The following is a 22,280-nucleotide window of genomic DNA, read 5'->3' on the forward strand; positions in this document are numbered from 1 at the left end:
GTTAGTCACAAGGTGTTTAGTCGATTTAAGGCCGACTTTTCAATCTGGATGACCGTTATTCCATACGTAACGGTATGTTATCTATGAAATAACGTTATTATTGGAGAGTGAAAAATACAGCGCACACAAAAAAGATTAGTCAGTCAGTAGGTAGTCGTTAAGTTAGAAATAAGAATCAAGTGAGATGTCGTCTAGTCAGAGTAAGAGTCAAGAACAGTCAAGTAACAGTCAGAAACAGTCAAGTTATTAAAATAACATGTTATCACAAAATATTTTATTTAACAATTATACATTTGTTTGCTTTCACCATTCAGCAACTGGACATCGCACTTAATTACAGGTTCTTATAGTCGAAATAGTATAAGGATTATAAGAAGTCAAATTTACTAACACTTAACACAGTCAACCCTTGTACAAATTTGCAACACTGTGTTATATGTAAAGTTGGTATTAAAGTCGATATATTACTACTCTTGCTTGACACTCCCATATTTTAAGTGAATTTTGTTGCTCAACTCAAAATGAATGTGTTAGTGTTATAGCAATTAGTGGCAGAGACATCTTATCTTACTCATACTATTTTTCCCAAGGTTCACGGGCGTCAGATTAGTGTCGTTATTTACTTTATAGTTATGTTGTACATGTATTTTCATTTGCATGATAAAATTGATGATATAAAAGCTCACGACGGTCTACTGTAAATAAATAAGTAAATTTTATAAAAAAAAAGCGATAAAAATCAAGTAAAAAGTATATCACAAAAAAGTTTCGTATAAAAATCAAACTTGAACAACTAGGTATAAAAAACCTATTATTTACATTTTGTTAATTAGTTAAAATAAGAATAGGATTCCTTGAGAGCAAAATGACTGAAGTTAAGAACAGATTAACTAGATCACTTAATCATAATTACTATGTCTATATAAATTATGGCTTCCTATTCTCATGTTAACCTTGTTAATTTTTATCTGTGATTTGGTTCACTTTGTTGAATAATTTGTCCCATTGGAAGTTGGTAATTAATTAATTAAGTAATTATAATAGAGGTCCTATTAATTTAATTTATTTTAATTTACATTTGTAAGACGATCTGTATAATTTTTGCCAGCTTGCTTACACCTATATGCAAATACTAAAAACGTTGCACCACTTTTATGAGCATTAGATTTCACTAAAACTTGCCGTTATTTTCTAATCATCAATATAGAAAATGCCAGCAAGCTTTTAGCGGTATTAAATTAATTGAATATTGTGCATATAGGCATTTCAAAGCATAACGCGATGCGCCAAATTGTTTTAGCCTCATGCCGTCCAGAGACCTATAAAAAGGTCTCCTGTTCCATTCTAATTTGAACTTTGTGTTGACAAAATAAAATTTCATTTTGCTTGGCAAGGTTTGACGTATGGGTGGCTCTGAGGTTAGGGACTTCCAATGATCCAAATTAAGGAACAAATATACCAATCCCAGACTGGACTAAAGCTTAGCTACTAGTGTTTGTAGTTCGACGGGACGTTGATATAGTATTCCTGCGGTGCCTCCTGCGCGGGCAGGGAGTACTCCTCGTAGCTCGTACCTTCGTGCGAGGCGTCCTTGTGATGGCCGCCGGCGCTGAGCCCGGCCGCCGCGGCCTTCGCCGCCGCCTCCGCTGCGTTCGCTTGCGCTTGTTGAGCAGCGGCCTGGGGATAAAGGGTTTTTGTTACTTGGATCACAATCATCAAAGGCGGGATGAGAAATTGAGAATAGACCCGTAGGGTCGCAAAACAGGAGCGTTTTCAAAACTTTGTTATTCGCCTTATTATCGCTTCAATCAATAGCAACGCAACGCTCGCAGCGGGGCGATCAGTTTGATTCGATTTTGTATCGAAATGAACACACCACATATCGGCCTACCTATTTCAATTTAAATACAATTAGCGCCGAATTGAACAATAAACCATAGAAGTTGAAGGACATGAAAGAAAAAGAAGAGATAATTTTAACCAGGTTTTTATTTCAATAAGACTCATTAATCTTCGTTCTCCATTAAACCTGTAAGAGCTGTGAGTAGTTGATGGCTCAAAAGGTGATATCAATCGTTATGTCCTCGAATACAAGCACTGGTGGTTTCTTCGATATCTGTGTACCAAAGCGCACCTGTTATTTTTTTGTTTTGAACATTCCTTAATTATAATACTACGAATAAGTAAGTCTATTTAAATAAATAATTAAGTAGGTAGTTTCAGTGTGGACTATCAGGAGAAATTAATGCCAGTTCTTACTTAGGTACGTAAAAAAAATAGCCAGCTATATTTAACCTACAAAGTTTGGAGCTTAACGATAATTGGTGACAATACTCGTACATGGCGGTCTATTTTTCATAGATCCACTAAACCCAACACCATACCAGCCCTTTTTAAGCCGAAGTAATTTCGAAATCAATCCTGACTCCATGTAGGTCACTATGCGTCAACCATAGCGGTTCCTTTTAAACTTTTTGCTCTTAAACATACCTGCGCCTTCCTAGCAGCAGCCTGCGTTGCCTCGAAGTCGATCCTGACTCCGTGCAACTGCTCCTGAAGAGAGCCTAGCCTCTGCCGCGCCGCGCCAACCATGGCGGTCTGTGCACCCAGCTCGCCGGCCGCTTGAGACGCCGCCTCGTTGGCGTTCTCGGATGTCGCCTGAGCAGCGTTCAACGCCGCCTGGATCACGTTCACCTGGAAAATTGAGGTAAAGAAATTAGAAAGAGGTAACTTCCATTTCAAAAATCTGGCCGCGTAGCCAAGATGCCAATCGCTTACGCTCTGTAGCGATCTAAACGCAACTGTCACTGTCACACTAATAAGGAAGAGTGATAGAGAGACAATGCTTTCGTTGCTTTTCGTTGTCGAAACGATAGCGATCGTAACCTTGGCTAGGCCGGCTGCTCTAGGTAGTACCTACAGAGGTAGGTACCTATACATGATCCATGCAACCTATAACATTATGGTTGCTCGTAAGTTTTAACACCCGAAACATTTCACTGCTCACATATTGAACCTCACTTTTCAATACATATTTTTTTTCCTTTAGTAGGTATTGTAAAGTAACTGAAACCACAATCGCAATCGGATTCATCATAAAATTATTTTAGCGTACTTAACTATTTAATCATAATCATTTAACTGTTTAATCAATTTAATCATTGTTTATAGTTCGTTTTTTTTAGCATTAGAAAGAACTTGCAAGAAGGTAAGCGATCTTGACATGTCTTTTAATTGAAAAACGCTTTATAAAAATATAAAACTATTACTTATGAAAGCAGAAGAATATAAATGATCGTATTATATTCATAATTGTTACATATTTGGCGTAACTTATTTTTAAAATGTGTTTTTCAATTTAAAGACACATCAAGATTGTTTACCTAATTTCTAATGCTAAAAAAAACGAAGTATAGTCATAGAAACCATAACTTTACACTCTTGTAATTCGAGAGTGAAAATAAGGAAGTGGTCAATGTAACACCAGTAGATCATGCGTGGCAATGAACTTCTCACGTATGAGGTTTCTTGTGGTATTTGAACACGCATGAGGTTACGTTCCTTACAAACAACATTATCGTAAGATCATAATTATGATTCTTCAAGAAATAAGACAGCTATAGTACTTAGGTATACGTAAGAAATTTCTATTACTTTTTGTATTTTTAGGTCTAAAAATGATACAACAATTAGTAAATAAATTAAGTAACCAAACAAATTAAGTGAGTCTTATTTAATTAGTCACAATGAATGTCCCGCGTTTGCCAATAATTAAACCGATTCATCTGCGCTGGGGCGTAACAGCATCGGAATAACTTTCGAAAAAATCTCATTTCTTCAACTCAATAAGTTACAGTCTAATAATATAGTGTGATAATAAGGTATTGAACTTGAACTACTTTAAAACATGACCCACATTAGTTTATATAAATTATATAATACTATCTAGTTAACATAATAAAAAATAATGTATACATTTTGAATGTAGCGCTATGTTCATACAAACTTTTTTTATCAATGTCTGTAGTAAGTGACGTTTAGTAAACAGTAGAGTAACTGTAGAGATCGAAGTTAATTACCTATTTAATTGGGTTTACCAATCGACTGTTGTGACATGACGCACGTGACAAAAGCGGAGCTGCGCAAGAGTGGATTTTACAATTATTTGCAAATTTGCATTGCGCTGTGGCGTAAAATGAGTTAATATTTATTTTATTAGAAATTTTCTATAAGTAGGTACAGTATAAATGTCAAGTGTGTAGGTATTTAATTTACTTTTTCAAACATTCAATGCTAAAAAAACTAGCACATCGGCAGGCCATAGAACGAATATAAGTTTATTAAATGAGTAAAAATTTGAAAAAAATTAACGGTTAAACGATCCAATTTTCATCAATACCTACTTATGAACATCTACCTACCACCCACCCACACCCACCCACTCTTAAGCTAAATCTTATAACTTGTGGTTTTGATTTCAGTAGCTCTTAGATGAACGTTTTGTGAAGCCCTAAAAAACTGCGCCATATTTTCGTTGATCGACTGCTTTTACGTTAATGCCATTTAATTTTCAAGATAAAATTGTCGTTGTAGCAATTTGTACAATCTTACGTAAAGCGGTTTCAACGTTGACTTGTCTTTTAACTTTACGCAACTAACTTTTTGCCGAAGTGTTTCAGTCAGCACCTCTTAGTATGTTTTTTTCATTATTTCTTAAGTAGTATTCTTTGTTGCATTTGCATAAGTAGCAAAAAGTTCATTGTCATATCGATAGCAACCAAAGTTTTACTATTTAATTATGCAAAGATTTCATATAGTAAGGTCAATAATTGAACAAAGAAATCGGTATAGTTTCGGTAAGAACTAGGTAAGTATAGTTTCAATTAAAGTAGGAAAATGCATAATCAAATACCTTTAAACGAGCAATTATTGTTTATTTAGGTATATAAATATTTCGGGGATCTCGGAAACGGCTCTTAATTAACGATTTCGATGAAATTTGCTATATAGGGGTTTTCGGGGGCGATAAATCGATCTAGCTGGGTCTTATCTCTGGGAAAACGCGCGTTTGAGTTTTTATACGTTTTCCGAGCAAAGCTCGGTCTCCCAGATATTATGCATAAAAGTAAACTGCCGCTTCAGATGAAGATGAATAAGTAGTAACACAAATTGGATCATCTAATTATAATAATTGCAATTAAATAGACCATTTTATACTAACTTGGTGCATAGCCTGCTGCGCCGCCTGGGCCGCAGACTGCGCCGCTCGCTTGGCCTGCTGCAACTGCATCTCTTCACCTTGGAGGGCTACCTTGGCATCACGGACTTGCTGCTCCAGCCCCGATAGGATCACCTGGATAGGATTGTAATTGTTAGCAAATTATGCATTGCATAAGTTAATAAGGATTGTCATTAATTGATTGGGCACAAATCAACTTGTTCGTGCTACGCGCCAGTGACGTCAACTGTAACGTTTAAAATAAAATTCATAATGTCCATATGGATGTATGGATTTTCGGCAGCCGACCTGTCAAGAAATTGTGTTCGTAAATCCGGCGGAGATGTTCTTGCCTTGTGATCATCGGTGTTCTGGTTTCCCAGTTGCTTATAATGATCTCATATCAATTGTCATCAATTCCAACTGACCTCTTCGCCGGCATACGCGCCTTAGCGCGCGGCTGCGCGAAGATATCCTTGTATATGGGTGCGGCTACGAGTTGCCGGGTGGCTAGCGCGATTCTGTTGACCCATAGTACTCTTCCATTGCCTATAAATCTCATACCAATTGTCATTCTAACTGACCTGTTTACCAGCAAGCGCAGCCTGAGCGGTCGCGCTAGCTTGCGCAGCGGACTGAGCCAGAGTGTTCTTGGCGACGTAGGCGGCCTGGTGACCAGCGGCGTTCTGGTTGCCCAACGCGGTCTTGGCTTGGTTGGCCGAGCCGACAGCTATCGTTCGGAGACCGCTGCCTCGACTGTAACCTGGAGTAGAAGTTACATTTTTAGAAAAGTTCAAGGAAACAAGCTCTGCGTTCTCATCGGAAACAAACGGCCTGTACTTTTCTCATTTTTAATTTTTTTCAGGTTTAGTGCTTTCCCATATTTAACGGTTCTTTGTTAACACAATACTTAAACAGCACAGTAAATAGTTTAATTTGAGGTAATGCAAGGTGTTATTACCGACGCGGCTAATGTTATAGTTACATAAGCGGAGCATGCAGAGTCGTTGTGAATGATCGACCCTCAGTTTTCCTGCTTGCATAAAACATACATTGAGTTTTTTTTATAACACCTGCACACTACATTTGTAAAAATAATTATAGGTCATTAACTTTACAGCTTGTATCTATTATTTAATTGCTACATTTACTATTAACTTGTCTGTAAAGTCTCATGTAATAAATTGTAGATATAGTTGAAATTTACACGAGTGCTAGGTAGGTTGCCTAAAGGGGCCCACTGATTACCAGTTCGCCGGACAATATCAATTATTTTAAAATTGTTTCTAAAAGTTGAATCTTCAGCGTTGTAGGTGACCGAGTGAAAAGTGCGCGTTAGCGCGGGTGCTGCAATCGTCTTGTAGACGTACTCCAACTTACTGGACCGCAAGTTCATCATCATGTCCATGGGCATCATAAGCTTTTGAAATGAGAGACTAGGTTTACCTTTCTTAGCACCACTGCAACCGTCGGAACTGGCCGAAGTCTTCACGTCCTGAATGTGCCTACACGTCATAATGGCTGGCGGACTCTTGCGGATCCTGTGCGGTGTACGCCTGTGCGCGTGCGGCGGACGCCTTATAGGCATACGCTACTTCATAGGCCTTAAGTTCAGGCAACAGTGCGAATCACAGCTGCTGGAACAAGGGCCTAGGTGTACCAACAACGCCACTGGCTACAGGTTTCACATTCTGAATGTAAGCGTCATAATGGCTAGCTGACTCCTGCGGTTCCTGTGCCAGCGCCTGCGCGGGAGGTACATTCCATTTACTGGAACACCAGTTCCGCAAGTTCGGGTATCACTGCTACTGTAATAAAGGACTAAGGGGTACCTTTCTCAGCACCACCGCCGCCGCTGGCCGCAGCCTTTACATCCTGAATGTAAGCGTCATAGTGGCTGGCGGACGGCTGCGGTTCCTGTGCCAGCGCGGGAGGTACATTCCATTTACTGGACCACCAGTTCCGCAAGTTCGGGTATCACTGCTACTGGATGAAGGGTACCTTTCTTAGCACCACCGCCGCCGCTGGCCGCAGCCTTCACGTCCTGAATGTAAGCGTCATAGTGGCTGGCGGACGGCTGCGGTTCCTGTGCCTGCGCTTGCGCGGGAGATACATTCCACTTACTGGACCACAAGTTCGGGCATCACGGCTACTGGAATGAAGGACTAGGGGTTCCTTTCTTAGCACCACAACCGCCGCTGGCCGCAGCCTTTACATCCGGAATGTGAGTGTCATGGTGGCTGGCGGACGGCTGCGGTTCCTGTGCCTGCGCTTGCGCGGGAGGTACATTCCGCTTACTGGACCACAAGTTCGGGCATCACGTCTACTGGAATGAAGGACTAGGGGTACCTTTCTTAGCACCACAACCGCCGCTGGCCGCAGCCTTTACATCCTGAATGTAAGCGTCATAGTGGCTGGCGGACTCCTGCGGTTCCTGTGCCAGCGCCTGCGCGGGAGCTAAATTCCACTTACTGGACCACAAGTTCCGAAAGTTCGGGTATCACTGCTACTGGAATGAAAGACTAGGGGTACCTTTCTTAGCACCACCACCGCCGCTGGCCGCAGCCTTTACATCCTGAATGTAAGCGTCATAGTGGCTGGCGGACTCCTGGGGATCCTGTGCGGCGGGCGCCTGCTGCGCGGGCGCGGCCGCCGACTCGTATTCGTAGTCGTACTCCACATGCTGGGGCTGCGCCGCCGGCTCGGGTACCGGCGCGGATGACGCGAGCGCCACAGCTGAGGGAAATTAGCATTTATAAGACAGGTAACTACGTGCAGGCAGCAACTAAACTATTGAAAGCGGAAAAGAAATAAATATACATAATTTCGTCGGGTGACAAGCAAAAGTCACTAAGTACTATCAAAAAATTTACGTAACAATGCACTTTAACACTTGTAACACGGTTTATTAGTGAATGTTGCTTGTCACCCGACGATTTAAAAAATATATAAGTAGTGAGTTAAGACAAATCACTACAGCGAAACTCTACTTATTGTAAGGTACATACTTATTTCAAGATATATACCTAATATGTATTTTCGGTACAGAGCAGAATGGTGTTCCGGATATTTGGAAGGCATGCGCTGAGCCGATGTCATACACATCGCAAGCGTCGACACTTGATAATTTAACACATTCACTGGCCCCGACGCACATACGCGTCCACCGTCATACAATTTAGTTCCTAGGCCACGCCCCCTGGCAGTGAATGCGATAATGAAATAATTACATGTTTCTATGCAGAGGCGCTAAGCTAATTGCTTGGCTGACTATATTTGTAAGATGTACAGTCACATGTAATAATATATTTCTCTTCAAAGGCCGCAAAAATATGTGACACGCTCTTATGGCTCTACAAATAAGATCGTGTTAGATATGTTTGCTGCCTTCGTTGTGTAACATATTAATGCAGGTGACTTTACACTTGTACAGCGTAAATATTGTTATTTTATTCCTTTTTATGTAATTAAATCATTTTCGATGTGACTCGTCTCGTACTATCACAGCTGGTTATTAAATTAACTTATCTACTATTCCGTATTAGCTAAATTAACCACGCTAAAATCATAACTCTCGCGCAAGACAATGCACCATACTTACTTAGTCATAATCATAATAATACACTGTATGATATGAATTTGATACCTATGTTTTCAACATTACGGTACACTACAAGTAGTTATAACATATTCTTATCAACTAAATTTATTTTGATTCTACTATACCTAATGTCTGAACAATCAAATTTCAAAAAGCACGTAAGGATTCTAAAATCACCCGACTCGCGACATCAAACCAAATCAAAGAAAGCATTATCTAAACGGTCGTAACGCGATTGCGTGTAATTACGAGTAATTTTATTGTAATTTGTTTATGTAATTTGTCGAGGAAATGCGTGTTAACGATAGTTCCGATTCTGTTACATTGTGTACATGTTCACTTTTACGAGGAAAGCCCAACCTGGGTTTCACCCGTTATCACAACTCAGATATCTGAAGTGTGTCTTTACATTATCCCTTCCTTACCTAGGTATGGTAATTTGTGATAAAGATAATGTACAATTTAAAATTTATAATTTATATATTTATTTCACCAATCAATCAAAATTGCAAAAAAACGAATAAGTAAATAAAGCTGCCGGCGTATTATGGATGGCTTTATCCATCTTTATCCACGTGATAAAAGAACTGTCACTTTTTAAGAGCGTGGGATAGAAAGTGACGGACACCGTTTTATCACGCTGTCACGTAGAAAAAACGACCATCATATCCGTACTGGTCAAGCAAATCTTGTCAGTAAAAAAAAACGCGAAATTCAAATTTTCTATGGGACGATATCCCTTCGCGCCTACATTTTTCAAATTTGCCGCCTTTTTCTACTGTCGAGATCTGCTTGACCAGCTATATCTCTACTAGTTACTGTAGCAGCTTAATTTTTTCCAAAATATTTATTGCATCACTTTAAAAAAAAAATACAATCTAACTTGCTCCTTGCAGGAGGTTATTAATTTATTAACTTATAATTATCTACACACCGTTAAGTCCATAAACACAAGAAAGAGCGTCTAAGACCTATTTGTAGACAGCTACCTACTTAAGTACTTGCAAAATAAATGTTCGGACATTTGAATGGATTTCATCTTAAATAAAAGTAAACATCTTCGATACTTCTAAGGTGAAATGAAATGAAAAAGAATATTTGAAATCTCTTCATGACATGTAGCATGGGAAAATCATGTGTGACGCACATCTAATGCGAGGCTCTACGGCGTAGCACTTGTTACGTAACATCCACTCATGCGCATTCGTAGCGCGTCCGCTTACAGTCGTAGATGTCATTGCAACTGAAATACATCCTGCCTATACTATAATGATTTGCTCTACGGTATCTCTTACGCAGGTGATATTACTTTAAATGTTTTGTTTAGGTACAAAATATACAAATAATGAAAAGTTATTATTAAATAAACATTTTGCTTTAAAAGTACCATATTATAAATTCCAACCAAATAATTATGTGTCTAATTTTTACTAGTGACCTTGAACTGAACTTTATATTATATACCCATTATTAACTTTCATTATTTTTTTAATAAAAAATGATACTTAACTGAAAATGAAGGATACTATAATTTTTAAGTAAATTTTTTATGATATTAAATTATTATCATAATAATACTTACCAATACACAATAACAACGTCCTGGTCTCCATTTTCAGTCGAACTGAAATCACAACGACACTTATATAAAATATATCAAAAATTGACAAAACCAAGAAAATTCACAAATTCACTGAAATCTAACCTTCCAATACTTTCACAAATGTTAAGTGGTGGGGGGTGTGACCCCTTGGCTCGGCTGACGGTGAGGCAATGGCAGGAATGGCCGAGACACTAATATTTATAGTGAACCGCTTGGACCCCAGAGAGAGGCAGAGGTAGGAAATATAGAGAGTTGATGATAGATTCTCCAAAACATGACAGAACAAAGAAAATCTCTGTACTGCATTCTCCTGTTGCAGGTTTTCTTTTATTTATTTAAAATATTGGTAGTTACCTACATCTTTATTTTCTTAAATGTGTCGCTTAACTTCAAACTCGGGTAAATCCATTCGACCCTCTCAGCAAATATCTACCCTATTACCTTTTCTTCATACCAAAATCGCATAATCTGACAGACGGATTTACCTGAGTTTGAAGATAAGCGGCTGCAATAGTATCTAAAAATCCTAGGTTTGTATTGTCGTGTATGTCACACTTTAAACTTTGTCGTATGTCATCAATAATTTTTCAAATATAGTGACCTAGGACTGTTCTTAATTAATTAGATGATAATGGAATCTTGTTGCATTTATTTCAAAACATAACATATTTAATTAGATAGAAACCGAATACGCTTGTTTGTATTAGTAATATAAAGATTAAGTAACTTATATGCGTTCGTTCGATGTATTTATTTAAATACATATATATATGTACTTATTAAAAAATAATTGAGTCCTTTTCACTTGAAATGATATCTACAAGAACATCATCTTGTATGTCGGTTAAAACCAATCAGTAAACCAGTAAACAATTTGATACTTTTAAACTGTATATGTATATATGTATGTATGCATGTCACTTAATTGAACACAAACAATTTTAAGTACACAAAACAGATAAAATAAAGTACCTAACAAATATTTTAAGCCTAACGGCGAACTTGTCCTTAAAATGGAATGTTTCTTTTTTTAATGTACTGTCACTAATAAGAATAAAACTATAAAATAACCAACAACGGAAGGTAATATCATCTCTATAAACTGTCTGTTACAGATTCTGAGCGCATGCGTCTGCATTATGCGCAAACGCATATGTAATGTGATTGATGAAGCCGAATCCCCTATAAAACTGATAGTAATCTATGCAATTAAGAATAACTTAGATAAGATTTTTTGGCATGGATTCTAAATAAATTCACACTTCCTAAACACCGTTTCTTGCTAAAGGAAACATTTGCAGTAATTGTAACCTAATATATTAGGTACGTATAGGTATAGGTACGTGAGAAATACAGGATTGGTACTTGATAAATTTGGGTGAATCAACTTGCAGTGTCACTCGTTGCAGTCATTGCCATATAGTTATAACTACTCATACATAGTCACATAATTATGTTACGATGTATTATATGGTATTGAAATATACCAAACATGTATTTTTGTGATAGTTATAAGCCAATTATCCATAATGGCCTACGAGTACCTACTAAGCATGTTAGCATCCAGGGTTACTAACATGCTTAGGGCCACTTGCACCATCACACTAACCCGGGGTTAACCGGTTAAACCTGGAGTTACCATAGTTACCAGTACAATTTGACACTGAGTTAACGGTTTAACCGCTTAACCCCGGGTTAGTGGGATGGTGCAAGTGGGCCTTAGTAGGTTATCCAGGCTTAGCCACTAACTCGGTGTTAACCTATATAGGGTTAAATTGTACTGGTAACTCCGGGCTTAACCGGTTAACCTCGAGTTAGTGGCCAACCCTGGATGGCGCAAGTGGCCCTTCATAGCTAAGTACCGTGAAAACATCAAACATTGACCTGAAGCCAGATTCTAAATTAGTTTTTTTTCTGAAACTGATGATTCTGATCTGGTATAGCCGTAAAAAGTGCGATATCTAGACCAGATTAAATCCATAACAAAGACTAAAATCAAAATCGGGAAAGCCTGTGCCCAGCAGGGGGACGTAACCATACCTACCTATGTATTTATTATTTCATGTTACGAGTAGGTACCTAGATATAAGTTTAATCATTCTATGATAAATGTATTCTACACCATTATTGTGATGCATTCCATTACTAAGCACTTATTCCATATTCCATTACGTAAGAAAAAGTTTTCGCTGACATACAATAAACCCAATGGAGCGGACATAACTAAATTACTTTAAGTTTAAATTTATCTAATTGTATAATATTGCCTGTATAGACTTGTTTAGATTTGTTTTGGTCTAATAAATACTGTAATACAGATTTGTAACAATTATACGGATTACTGCACCGGTCAATGTACAATGTATATGATACTCAATACAATATTATGTAAGTAGGAACTACCAGTATAGTCATAGTCTGTTTTTTTTTACTATAAAGTTAGGCATACAATATGAATAGTGTAGTAATTTTCAGTTAAAAAACCAGTTCTGTAGCTCAAAAGGGAAAAAATGGAACCCTTATACTTCTTATAGGATCACTTTGTTGTCTGTCTGTTAATCAATAGATACCATACATATACTCATGGACTCATGGAGGATTACAACCCTTTGAAGCTGTGAAAAAATTTAACTTTTAAGTTAACGTGTGGTTAACGTAAAATAAAAAATACGGCCGATTATGCCGCAAAGTACCTACGTACATATATGTATATCGACACTCTCAAGGGAATCAAATAAATTTATAGGGTACATTCCGTTGACCTAAAACTGTGAAATACTGTGAAATATGGCGAGTAATATCGTCTTACACTACAAGTACAGGGAAACGTAAAAAACTATAAATTTGTAAATAATAAAATAAAAATAAGTAAAATTTGTACGGAACCCTGGTGGCGAACTATTAACTATCGATTTGAAATTTGGAGTAATTATGAACAAAGCTAACCCAGACGGAAGGTTATTTTTTTTGCAAATTCAATAGTTAATACCACGTTACCAGGTCAAGTGGGATATCATTAGAAAAGAGCTCAAATTGAACATTAAAAAACAATTTTTTATTTGCTTTTGGTAGCGAAAAAATTTTGTTATGAAGGAAAATGTGAAAATGTAAACAAACTCGCACTTGACCGGTTTGTTATCAATGGCGGCGAATATTCAATGAATTCATTCATAATTCTCCATGCATTTTCGCAGCTCACGGAACCCTCATAATAAGCGTATTATAGGTATCTATAAAATAAATTGGAGCAGATATAATTAATATGAACTCCAGTACATATTTGTCATTGCTTAAACGAAATAATCAGATTCAATGTCAGATAGGTAGGCCTAACGGTGCAACGCGGGACGCGACCTCCGCCAATATCACAATATCGGTATTATTAATATTATCACAGATAACAGCACGATTTGTTATGAAATAGACTTGCAACTTAAACTATTGTTACTGGAATTCATGGGAATGCCGCGGTTGCTTTTTTTTTATATAATAAACTGATCGGCGATTGGCTCTAGTCACACCTGATGGAAAGTGAAGACAGAGCCTAAGATGGAGCTCACCGGTTCAGTAATAGCCTATTCACTCTAGCTTTAAAGAGACCGAGGTCATATTTCTCAGGGAATACAGATGCCGGGAGCGCATTCCATTCCTTAGCCGTCCTTACCAAAAAAAGACGTGGCAAATCGTTTTGTGCGGACAAATGGAATAATACTAACCACAAACGGGTGCATTCGCTCCCCGCGCCTACTAAGGGTAAACTGGCTATTGATTATTATCGTTACGTTGTATAGGTAGCATGTCATAACCAACAATAACAAATACTTTAAATAATTTAATGAAATAGTATGTTTACTATAGTCGCACCAAACAAAGTCTGCACCGGATTTGATATCCCACACAGTGTAAGTGTTAAGTACACGTCATAATTTCATAGAAGTTTGACGTTTAAAATGACACTTGCACTGCGTGGGCTATCAAAATCGCTGCAGACTTTTTACGGTCTGACTATAATACTATGTTTGTCGTTACTCATCAGATTTAGTTTTTTTCGCGTACGTTTTTAAAAAACTTGCAAAACGATTACTTCGAAAATTTTAATTGGTGATAGATATAAAATGAGATTACATTTATAAAGGGAGACCAACAGAAGACTCAGAAAACAATACAAGTAAATAGATAAACGACGCGATTCGGGAAATGAATTAGAGATTCACTAGATATAAAATAGTAAAGATAATATATCTAGTGAATCTAAATAGATACATATCTAGTAAATATAATATTATCTTTACTATTTCATATCTAGTGAATCTCTAATTCATTTCCCGAATCGCGCCGATAGTCTATTTAGGTGACAAATGATACGAAGTGCAAGCAAAGGGGTGGAAGTCTGTTACTTATCATCATATACTTAATGTTAGAAGTTTAATTAACATCCAAAGCATTGCACCTTGGTGTTCTAATCATCGTAATGTACCTTAAGAAGCCTTAATGCTACACGAAAAATACGGAAAGAAAAGTTTTGGTAATCTTGGTTAAAACAGCTTTTTTTTGCTTTGTTTAGCTATTGCATGATTTTAGGAAACTGAAAGTGATCTAGATCCCCGATGATTCAATCGTCCAATCCTCCTTTCTTGTCCGATCACGAATTATTTGGAAAGTGTCACGAAAATGTAGCAAGAAGATTTTAACAATGGATTATTTATTATTAAGTTAACTGAAGCTCAATGTGGTTTATTTAGACGTAAACGATGGGTCAGTAGCCTCGTGACCGCTGGATTCGCCGGGAGCGCAAACGGGCGGTAAGAACGCGGCGATTAGAACGCTAATTTAGGTAATGGCTCTACACGATGGGCCAACGCCGGCCACTCCTAGGGACGCAGCCATGCGGTAGAATGAGATAGTAATATCACTTGCTCCCTCTAACGCATAAATGCGTCCCTTTGAGTCGCCGGCGCTGGCCCATCGTGTAGAGGAGCCATAAGAATTAGACATAATATATATTGATTTCTATTTGGCGCATTAATACATAATTGTCTAAGTATTTATGTAGACGTACTAAGTCGTGCATTAATTAAATATACTTAATAATTGGATTAGTTCCAAAATGGAATGTGTTAACGTTAACTCTACTACTACAACTACATACAGTCTACGATTTATCAATTTAGCTCGAATATTATTGAAAATTAGCTCTCTAGCGAACGATATAATTTTTATAATGGAGACTAAGTTAAATGAAGAATATGTGTAGTCACCTACTTAAGTACAATTGATTGGTATATGCCTAATACATTCACGACTTTCACGAGCCTTAACATTAAATAAATAAATAGATATTACTGTACAATTTTACACAGATCGACCTAGTCCCATAGTAAACTCCATAAGCTTTGTTTGTAGTAAAATAAATGGTATGTGTAAGGGTATATCTAGTCCTGTAACGTTTATTTTCAGTTTCAGGTAGATACAAGTATCTACAGGTACAATATTATATTATATTAACAAATGACCTACCGCAGACCAAGTTCGACATGTTGCCTCTCTGTCGCACTTGTAAATTCGTACGTAAGTGTGACAGAGAGATAACACGTCGAACGTGGTTCGCGGTAGGCTCTCTGAACGCTCGTCTGCCGCGTCGAGTACGCGTGCGGGGACAGCAAAGCAAATAAGTGCAGTTTTTTCGGAAAGGGAAAGTGAACCGACAAGGGCCTTGACCTAGCGCCCGATATTGCCCACCGCTTTATTTGCGATTAAGCACTTTAATTTTCTGTCTGAAACACGACTAACGTTTTATAACCAGTATTTTATGGGTTACTCTTCAACGATTTCCCGGAGATCATATTAATTACTAATTAATTATATCAGAAAATGCCTCAATATTTCACAAGTCACTAGTGGCCCACTGTCCCCACTGATTACCAGTCCGCCGGACGATATCGGCCTGTCAGTTAAACGCAAAATTTGACAGCTTCGAACAACTGACAGGCCTATATCGTCCCCATTAGTGGGCCCCTAGTTAATTTTTTATTTAAGCTGAAGTTTAGGACTATGAGAGCTCATAGTCCTAAACGGTCAGCTTAAAAAATGTCAACTACATTGAAATAACCTTACATTATCTACCCATGAATATCGATTACCACTTTATTCCATTTTTCTCAAATTTTCAATTGCGGACGGCCTTAAATCTAACAAATATTTATTGGGACTTTCAAAACGTACTGATTTTTTCTGGCTGAAAAACTACTAAAGTTTTATAACCAGTATTTTATGGGTTACTCTTCAATAGTTTCCCGGAGAACATAGATCACGCTAAAGCGATTTGTAAATAGGTAATTATTTCAGTAGAACACGCACATATAATGTGCATATATACATACAAATCACGTTTACATTGACATGGTTAACCGGCAGCATTAACTATTAGGTATACATATTCTTTCATGTTTGGTAGATACTATTTATGAGGTACCGACACTCCGGAACTCGAGCTATGTAAATTGTAGACGCTGCGTGCTGTTTCACGTGCCAGTAACCTAATAACCTTAACATTAAAGCAGGGTAATTAAATCGAATAGGACTGAATTAACGTCTACTAGCAATAAATACTTAATTAAATAAGTATCTGTTGTAAAAAGAGCACCGGCAGGGGAAGGGCAATTGACTATAAGCAGCTTCCGAACTGACGGGTTGGGTTTGAACCGTATTAGTTTCAAAGTACAAGGAGGAGGCACCAGTAGCTTTTCGGTAAGGGAAAACGATCATGAGGAAACCGAACTACTTAACGATAGCTAACAATAATATACCTATAGCTTTGCTAATGTTTGTTTGAATTAATTACTAGCGACCCGCCCCGATACCCGTAAACCTTCCTCAAGAAGAATCACTCTATTGATAGGTGAAAACCGTATGAAAATCGGTTCAGTAGTTTTTGAGTTTATCGCGAACATACAAACACACACACAGACAGACGCGGCGGGGGACTTTGTTTTATAAGGTTATAAAACTAAAGTGGTGGTGGTGGTGGTGGTTTATATTGTAAGATCATGCCAGATCGGGGCCCGGAGACCTTTAATATGGACGCTATATGACGGCATCGCTATCCTAGGAAACCAGAGCACAAGTAACTATTAAAATAAATACCTAATACACATTTAAGTTTGCAGATCATTAAACTACTTATTGGCACAAGTTAACAGTTTACACGCTCGCATTCACACGCATTTGTGAATCATAATACTGGTTTATATGTTTCGACTACGATAAAGGGCTATTACACCGAACAAGTACCTACACTTGCGGCGGTTGTTGTCCTTCTCCCTTACTTACTTACTTTACTTTTATTTTACTTTAGCCCTTTATTTTTACCGGAAGTGGACAAAAAATATAATTCGGCATAGGTCATTTTAGGTAAGTAATAGGTTCAAATCGGTTAGAAAGTATTGTCACGCAACAACTGCATTTATTTCCTAACAAATGACATCAAACGCGCACAATTCATCAAAACTAAGAAGAGGAACGGTCAAATTTCATTGATCAAATATTGCTTATCAAGTTTAATCGATCTTTCTCAAATATTGAGACTGCTTTTACATATACTTTTAGAATGTACCTACCTATAATGTAAATCTATTGCTTTTGGGTTTTAATGAAGATTTTTTTAATGACTTGGTGAAAATGGAAAACGCAGACGGAGTATGACTGAAATAAACTACAAGTTGTGTGTGGTATACAAACCCTGATATGAGATGGCTAGTTTCGAAACAAGCCAGTGACCACAAAAAATCACTCATAATTAAACAAACATGTTTTGCACATGCATTGAAGTAGTCTGCGTTTTGACATTTTGTAACGCGAGTATACATATAATTATTACGAGTATAATCGTAAAACTTACGACATTGTTTTTTTTTATTAAGAGGCCTACGAACCTATATTCAAGTTATTCAACATTGAAACTATCACTGATGCTGACTTTACGTATGCGTAGCATGTAATCAATCAAAGTGCCGTATTAATAGAAATAAGAATAGATTTAACAAGTGGGTACTTACTTATTTTATTTAGGTGAAAAATACAAAAGTTTATCTCTTTGTGGAAATTTGTAATACCTAACTATGTTGCACTTTTTCTGAAGAAGCTACCTTGATAACTGGATATTAATTAAATATTATGGGGCGATCTTACACAAAACGACCTAGTTCCACAGTTAAATAAAAAAATCGGACAAGCGCGACTCGGACTCACCCACCGAGGGTTCCGTACTTTTTAGTATTTGTTGTTATAGCGGCAACAGATATACATCATCTGCGAAAATTTGAACTGTCTAGCTATCACGAGATATAGCGTCATGGTGACAGACAGAAAGCCGGACGGACAGCAGTCTTAGTAATAGGGTCCCGTTTTTGCCCTTTGGGTACGGAACCCTAGAAAATATTAAGTAGTTAGGTAAGTAAAATTGGATTATATTTTATATTATAAATGACTGCCCACTGCAATGCACGGTAAGATTTGTTTATACCTATCCAATTGCGACCTTCGCTCGTAGCGTTGACCTTATTGACTTATTGTACCTTCATAATGCGTGCTTTTTAACATTATAATTATCGCAATAGCAGGCTCAAGAGGACTAAATCAAAGGATAGAGACAAAATACATCTATACGAGCCTCTTTTTCAGTAGATATTAAATTATCTATTTTTTTTATTATTTAGGTACTTAGGTTTAAATAGTTGAAAATAATTTTAGATTTCTTGTACTAGGGTGACTGCCAGTATAGGTACCTAGTGTAGTAATTGGCCACTCCTTACAAATCAGAAACCAACAAGCAATTTAAAACTTATTTTTAAGAATGGCCAACTACTATATAAGATAAGATAAGATAAGATAAGATCATTTATTTGCTTTTCACATATAAATACATGCAAATATAGTTATATATAAATGCAAGTGTCCTGACTGACTGACTGACTGACTGACTGACTGATTCATCAACGCAGAGCCGAAACTACAAAAGCCAGAAAGTTGAAATTTGCACACCAGATTGCATTTATAAAGTGTACAAGAGATAAGAAGCGATTTTGAGAAATTCAACCCCTAAGGGGGTTAAAAAGGGGATGAAAGTTTGTATGGGGTTTAAGTTTTCTTTTAAGCTAGGAATTTGAAACTTCGTAAAAAAATATATTATTAAAATACAAGAAAACTAATTTCAGCGTTTTTGAAAATTCATCCCCTAAGGTGGTGAAAAAGGGGTTGAAAATTTGTATGGATATGAAAATTTTTTTCGAGTGGTGGACTTGAATCTTTGTATTTAGGGATATTATTAAAAGACAGGAAAAGTAATTTCAGCGTTTTGTAAAATTCATCCCCTAACAGGGTTAAAAAGGGGTCGAAAATTTTAAACCATTAAAAATGCTTTGAAACTTCTTAGAAAGGCATAATAGCCGATTACAAAAAAAGTTATCGCAACGTTTTTGGAAATTTAACCCCTAAGGGGGTTAAAAAGGGGATGAAAGTTCGTCTTCGGGTGCAAATTTTGTTTTAAGCTAGGAACTTGAAACTTTGTAAAAAAATATCAAATTCAAATACAAGAAAACTAATTTCAGCGTTTTAGAAAATTCGTCCCCCAAGGTGGTGAAAAAGGGGTTGAAAGTTTGTATGGATATCAAAAATTTTTTCGAGCGCGGGATTGAATCTTTGTATTTGGGGATATTATTAGAAGACAATAAAAGTAATTTCAGCGTTTTGTAAAATTCATCCCCTAACAGGGTTAAAAAGGGGATGAAAGTTTGTATGGGGTTAAAGTTTTCTTTTGAGCTAGGAATTTGAAACTTCGTTTAAAGATATATTATTAAAATACACGAAAAGTAATTTCAGCGTTTTAGAAAATTCATCCCTCAAGGTGGTGAAAAAGGGGTTGAAAGTTTGTATGGATATCAAAAAAAATTTCGATCGCGGGACTTGAATCTTTGTATTTGGGGATATTATTAGAAGACAATAAAAGTAATTTCAGCGTTTTGTAAATTTCATCCCCTAACAGGGTCAAAAAGGGGATGAAAGTTTGTATGGGGTTAAAGTTTTCTTTTGAGCAAGGAATTGGAAACTTCGTTAAAAGATATATTATTAAAATACAAGAAAACTAATTTGAGCGTTTTGAAAATTCATCCCCTAAGGTGGTGAAAAAGGGGTTGAAAGTTTGTATGGAGATCAGATATTTTGTGAGTGCCGAACTTGAATCTTTGTATAAGGGCATAGGTACCTATTATGAGAATACAAAAAAAAATATTTCAGCAACCAACATCAAAATCCACTTGACTTAAAACTTCATACAACTTGCATATGAAAATTATAGGTACTAATACTAAAGATGTAAAATGTTGAAGATAAGATTCCACGCGGACGAAGTCGCGGGCAACAGCTAGTATAGTTATAAAATATACTCTAAGGTACTTACATGCTAAGATTGCCTATTCTAAGGTTAAAATTATTTTGTAGTTACATATAAAGTCATTCAGTAACAGTAAATTAAAATTGTTACAATAATTTCAATGGTAATTAATCTAGTGCATTCGCGAAAAATTCATTGATTGTGTAGTACGGTCTATTAGTAAAATAGTCTTTTGCTTTTTTGTTAAATATTCTAAAATCTTCACAATTTTTTATGTCCTGAGTTAACTTGTTAAAAATTTTATACTGTAATATACTGGCCAATAACTACCTAAAGGAGTCACCCTACTTATATCCAAACATTTTTGGCGGGAGATATTTCAACTTCTTTCCTAAAATTCTTCCGGGCCATAAATATCCGGTCTTACCCACGGTGACCATACCCATCATATTACACCAAACGGTCTATCATACATCCATGCAAACATTATATAGCGTTTACCTTGCTAATTGTAACGAGGTGAAGCAAAAACTGACAAGTTTCATTTTTAGTATAAAAACAGCTACGTACGCTCTCCTAGTAAGACGGACTTACTTGAAAACAGCTGTATATCCCTCTCACATTCACTGTTTCAGTAAAGGACAGACAGACTGTATTGAGGTAACTGAAACGAAGTATAGAACATTATAATTCATGTTCCATTGACATTCTAAACCGGGTTCGATCTAGTAGATTTTAGAATTTTAGTCATAAGGTCACGGGTAGATATAGTCGGCTGCAGTTAGTTGACCCCCGCTGCAATCAAATTTCTATTGCATTTATCTCTGCAGCTAATTGTAAATTTGTAGAGCAAACTGGAGTTCTTCCATGAGGCACTGATGTACCTATTACCCCTTACCCATTTTATCTGAGTTAATGATGTACGTAATACCTAAAATGTGTAGAGTGGTATTACGCGGAATAAGAATTCATTCTTGCAAGGATACTTAAGAATTCTCTTTCTTGCATATGGAGCACCTAGTTACAATGAAACAGAAAATGCACTATAAACCTAAAATTCCAGGTTGACAACGATGAAAGATCCCTTTTGAATGCTTCTCAGAAAATAGGCTACTTTCGACTCCATCTATCTATATATATAAATGCAAGTGTCCTGACTGACTGATTCATCAACGCACAGCCGAAACTACAAAAGCCAGAAAGTTGAAATTTGCACACCAGATTGCATTTATAAAGTGTACTAAGTAAGTAAGTAAACTTCGTAAAAAGATATATTATTAAAATACAAGAAAACTAATTTCAGCGTTTTTGAAAATTCATCCCCTAAGGTGGTGAAAAAGGGGTTGAAAGTTTGTATGGATATCAAAAAATTTTTCGAGTGGTGGACTTGAATCTTTGTATTTAGAGATATTATTAAAAGATAAGAAAAGTAATTTCAGCGTTTTGTAAAATTCATCCCGTAACAGGGTTA

At 36.8% G+C, this 22,280-nt stretch overlaps 1 protein-coding gene across 1 annotated transcript; it reads right to left on the bottom strand.

Annotated features, from left to right (window-relative positions):
• Window positions 1-1,340: 1,340 nt before the first annotated feature.
• On the bottom strand, window positions 1,341-10,749 carry LOC134671156 (tol-Pal system protein TolA-like). Its single transcript, XM_063528929.1, has 7 exons — window positions 10,525-10,749; window positions 10,402-10,443; window positions 7,751-7,954; window positions 5,803-5,981; window positions 5,222-5,353; window positions 2,491-2,694; window positions 1,341-1,677 (listed from the first exon to the last, which is right to left on the bottom strand). Exons 2-7 carry the CDS (start codon window positions 10,430-10,432, stop codon window positions 1,489-1,491), a joined length of 939 nt encoding a protein of 312 aa, XP_063384999.1. The 5' UTR covers window positions 10,433-10,443; window positions 10,525-10,749; the 3' UTR covers window positions 1,341-1,488.
• Between the last annotated feature and the right edge of the window lie 11,531 nt (window positions 10,750-22,280).

The sequence above is a fragment of the Cydia fagiglandana genome, chromosome 1 (assembly GCF_963556715.1).
Source record: "Cydia fagiglandana chromosome 1, ilCydFagi1.1, whole genome shotgun sequence".
NCBI classification, from domain to species: Eukaryota; Metazoa; Arthropoda; class Insecta; order Lepidoptera; family Tortricidae; genus Cydia; species Cydia fagiglandana.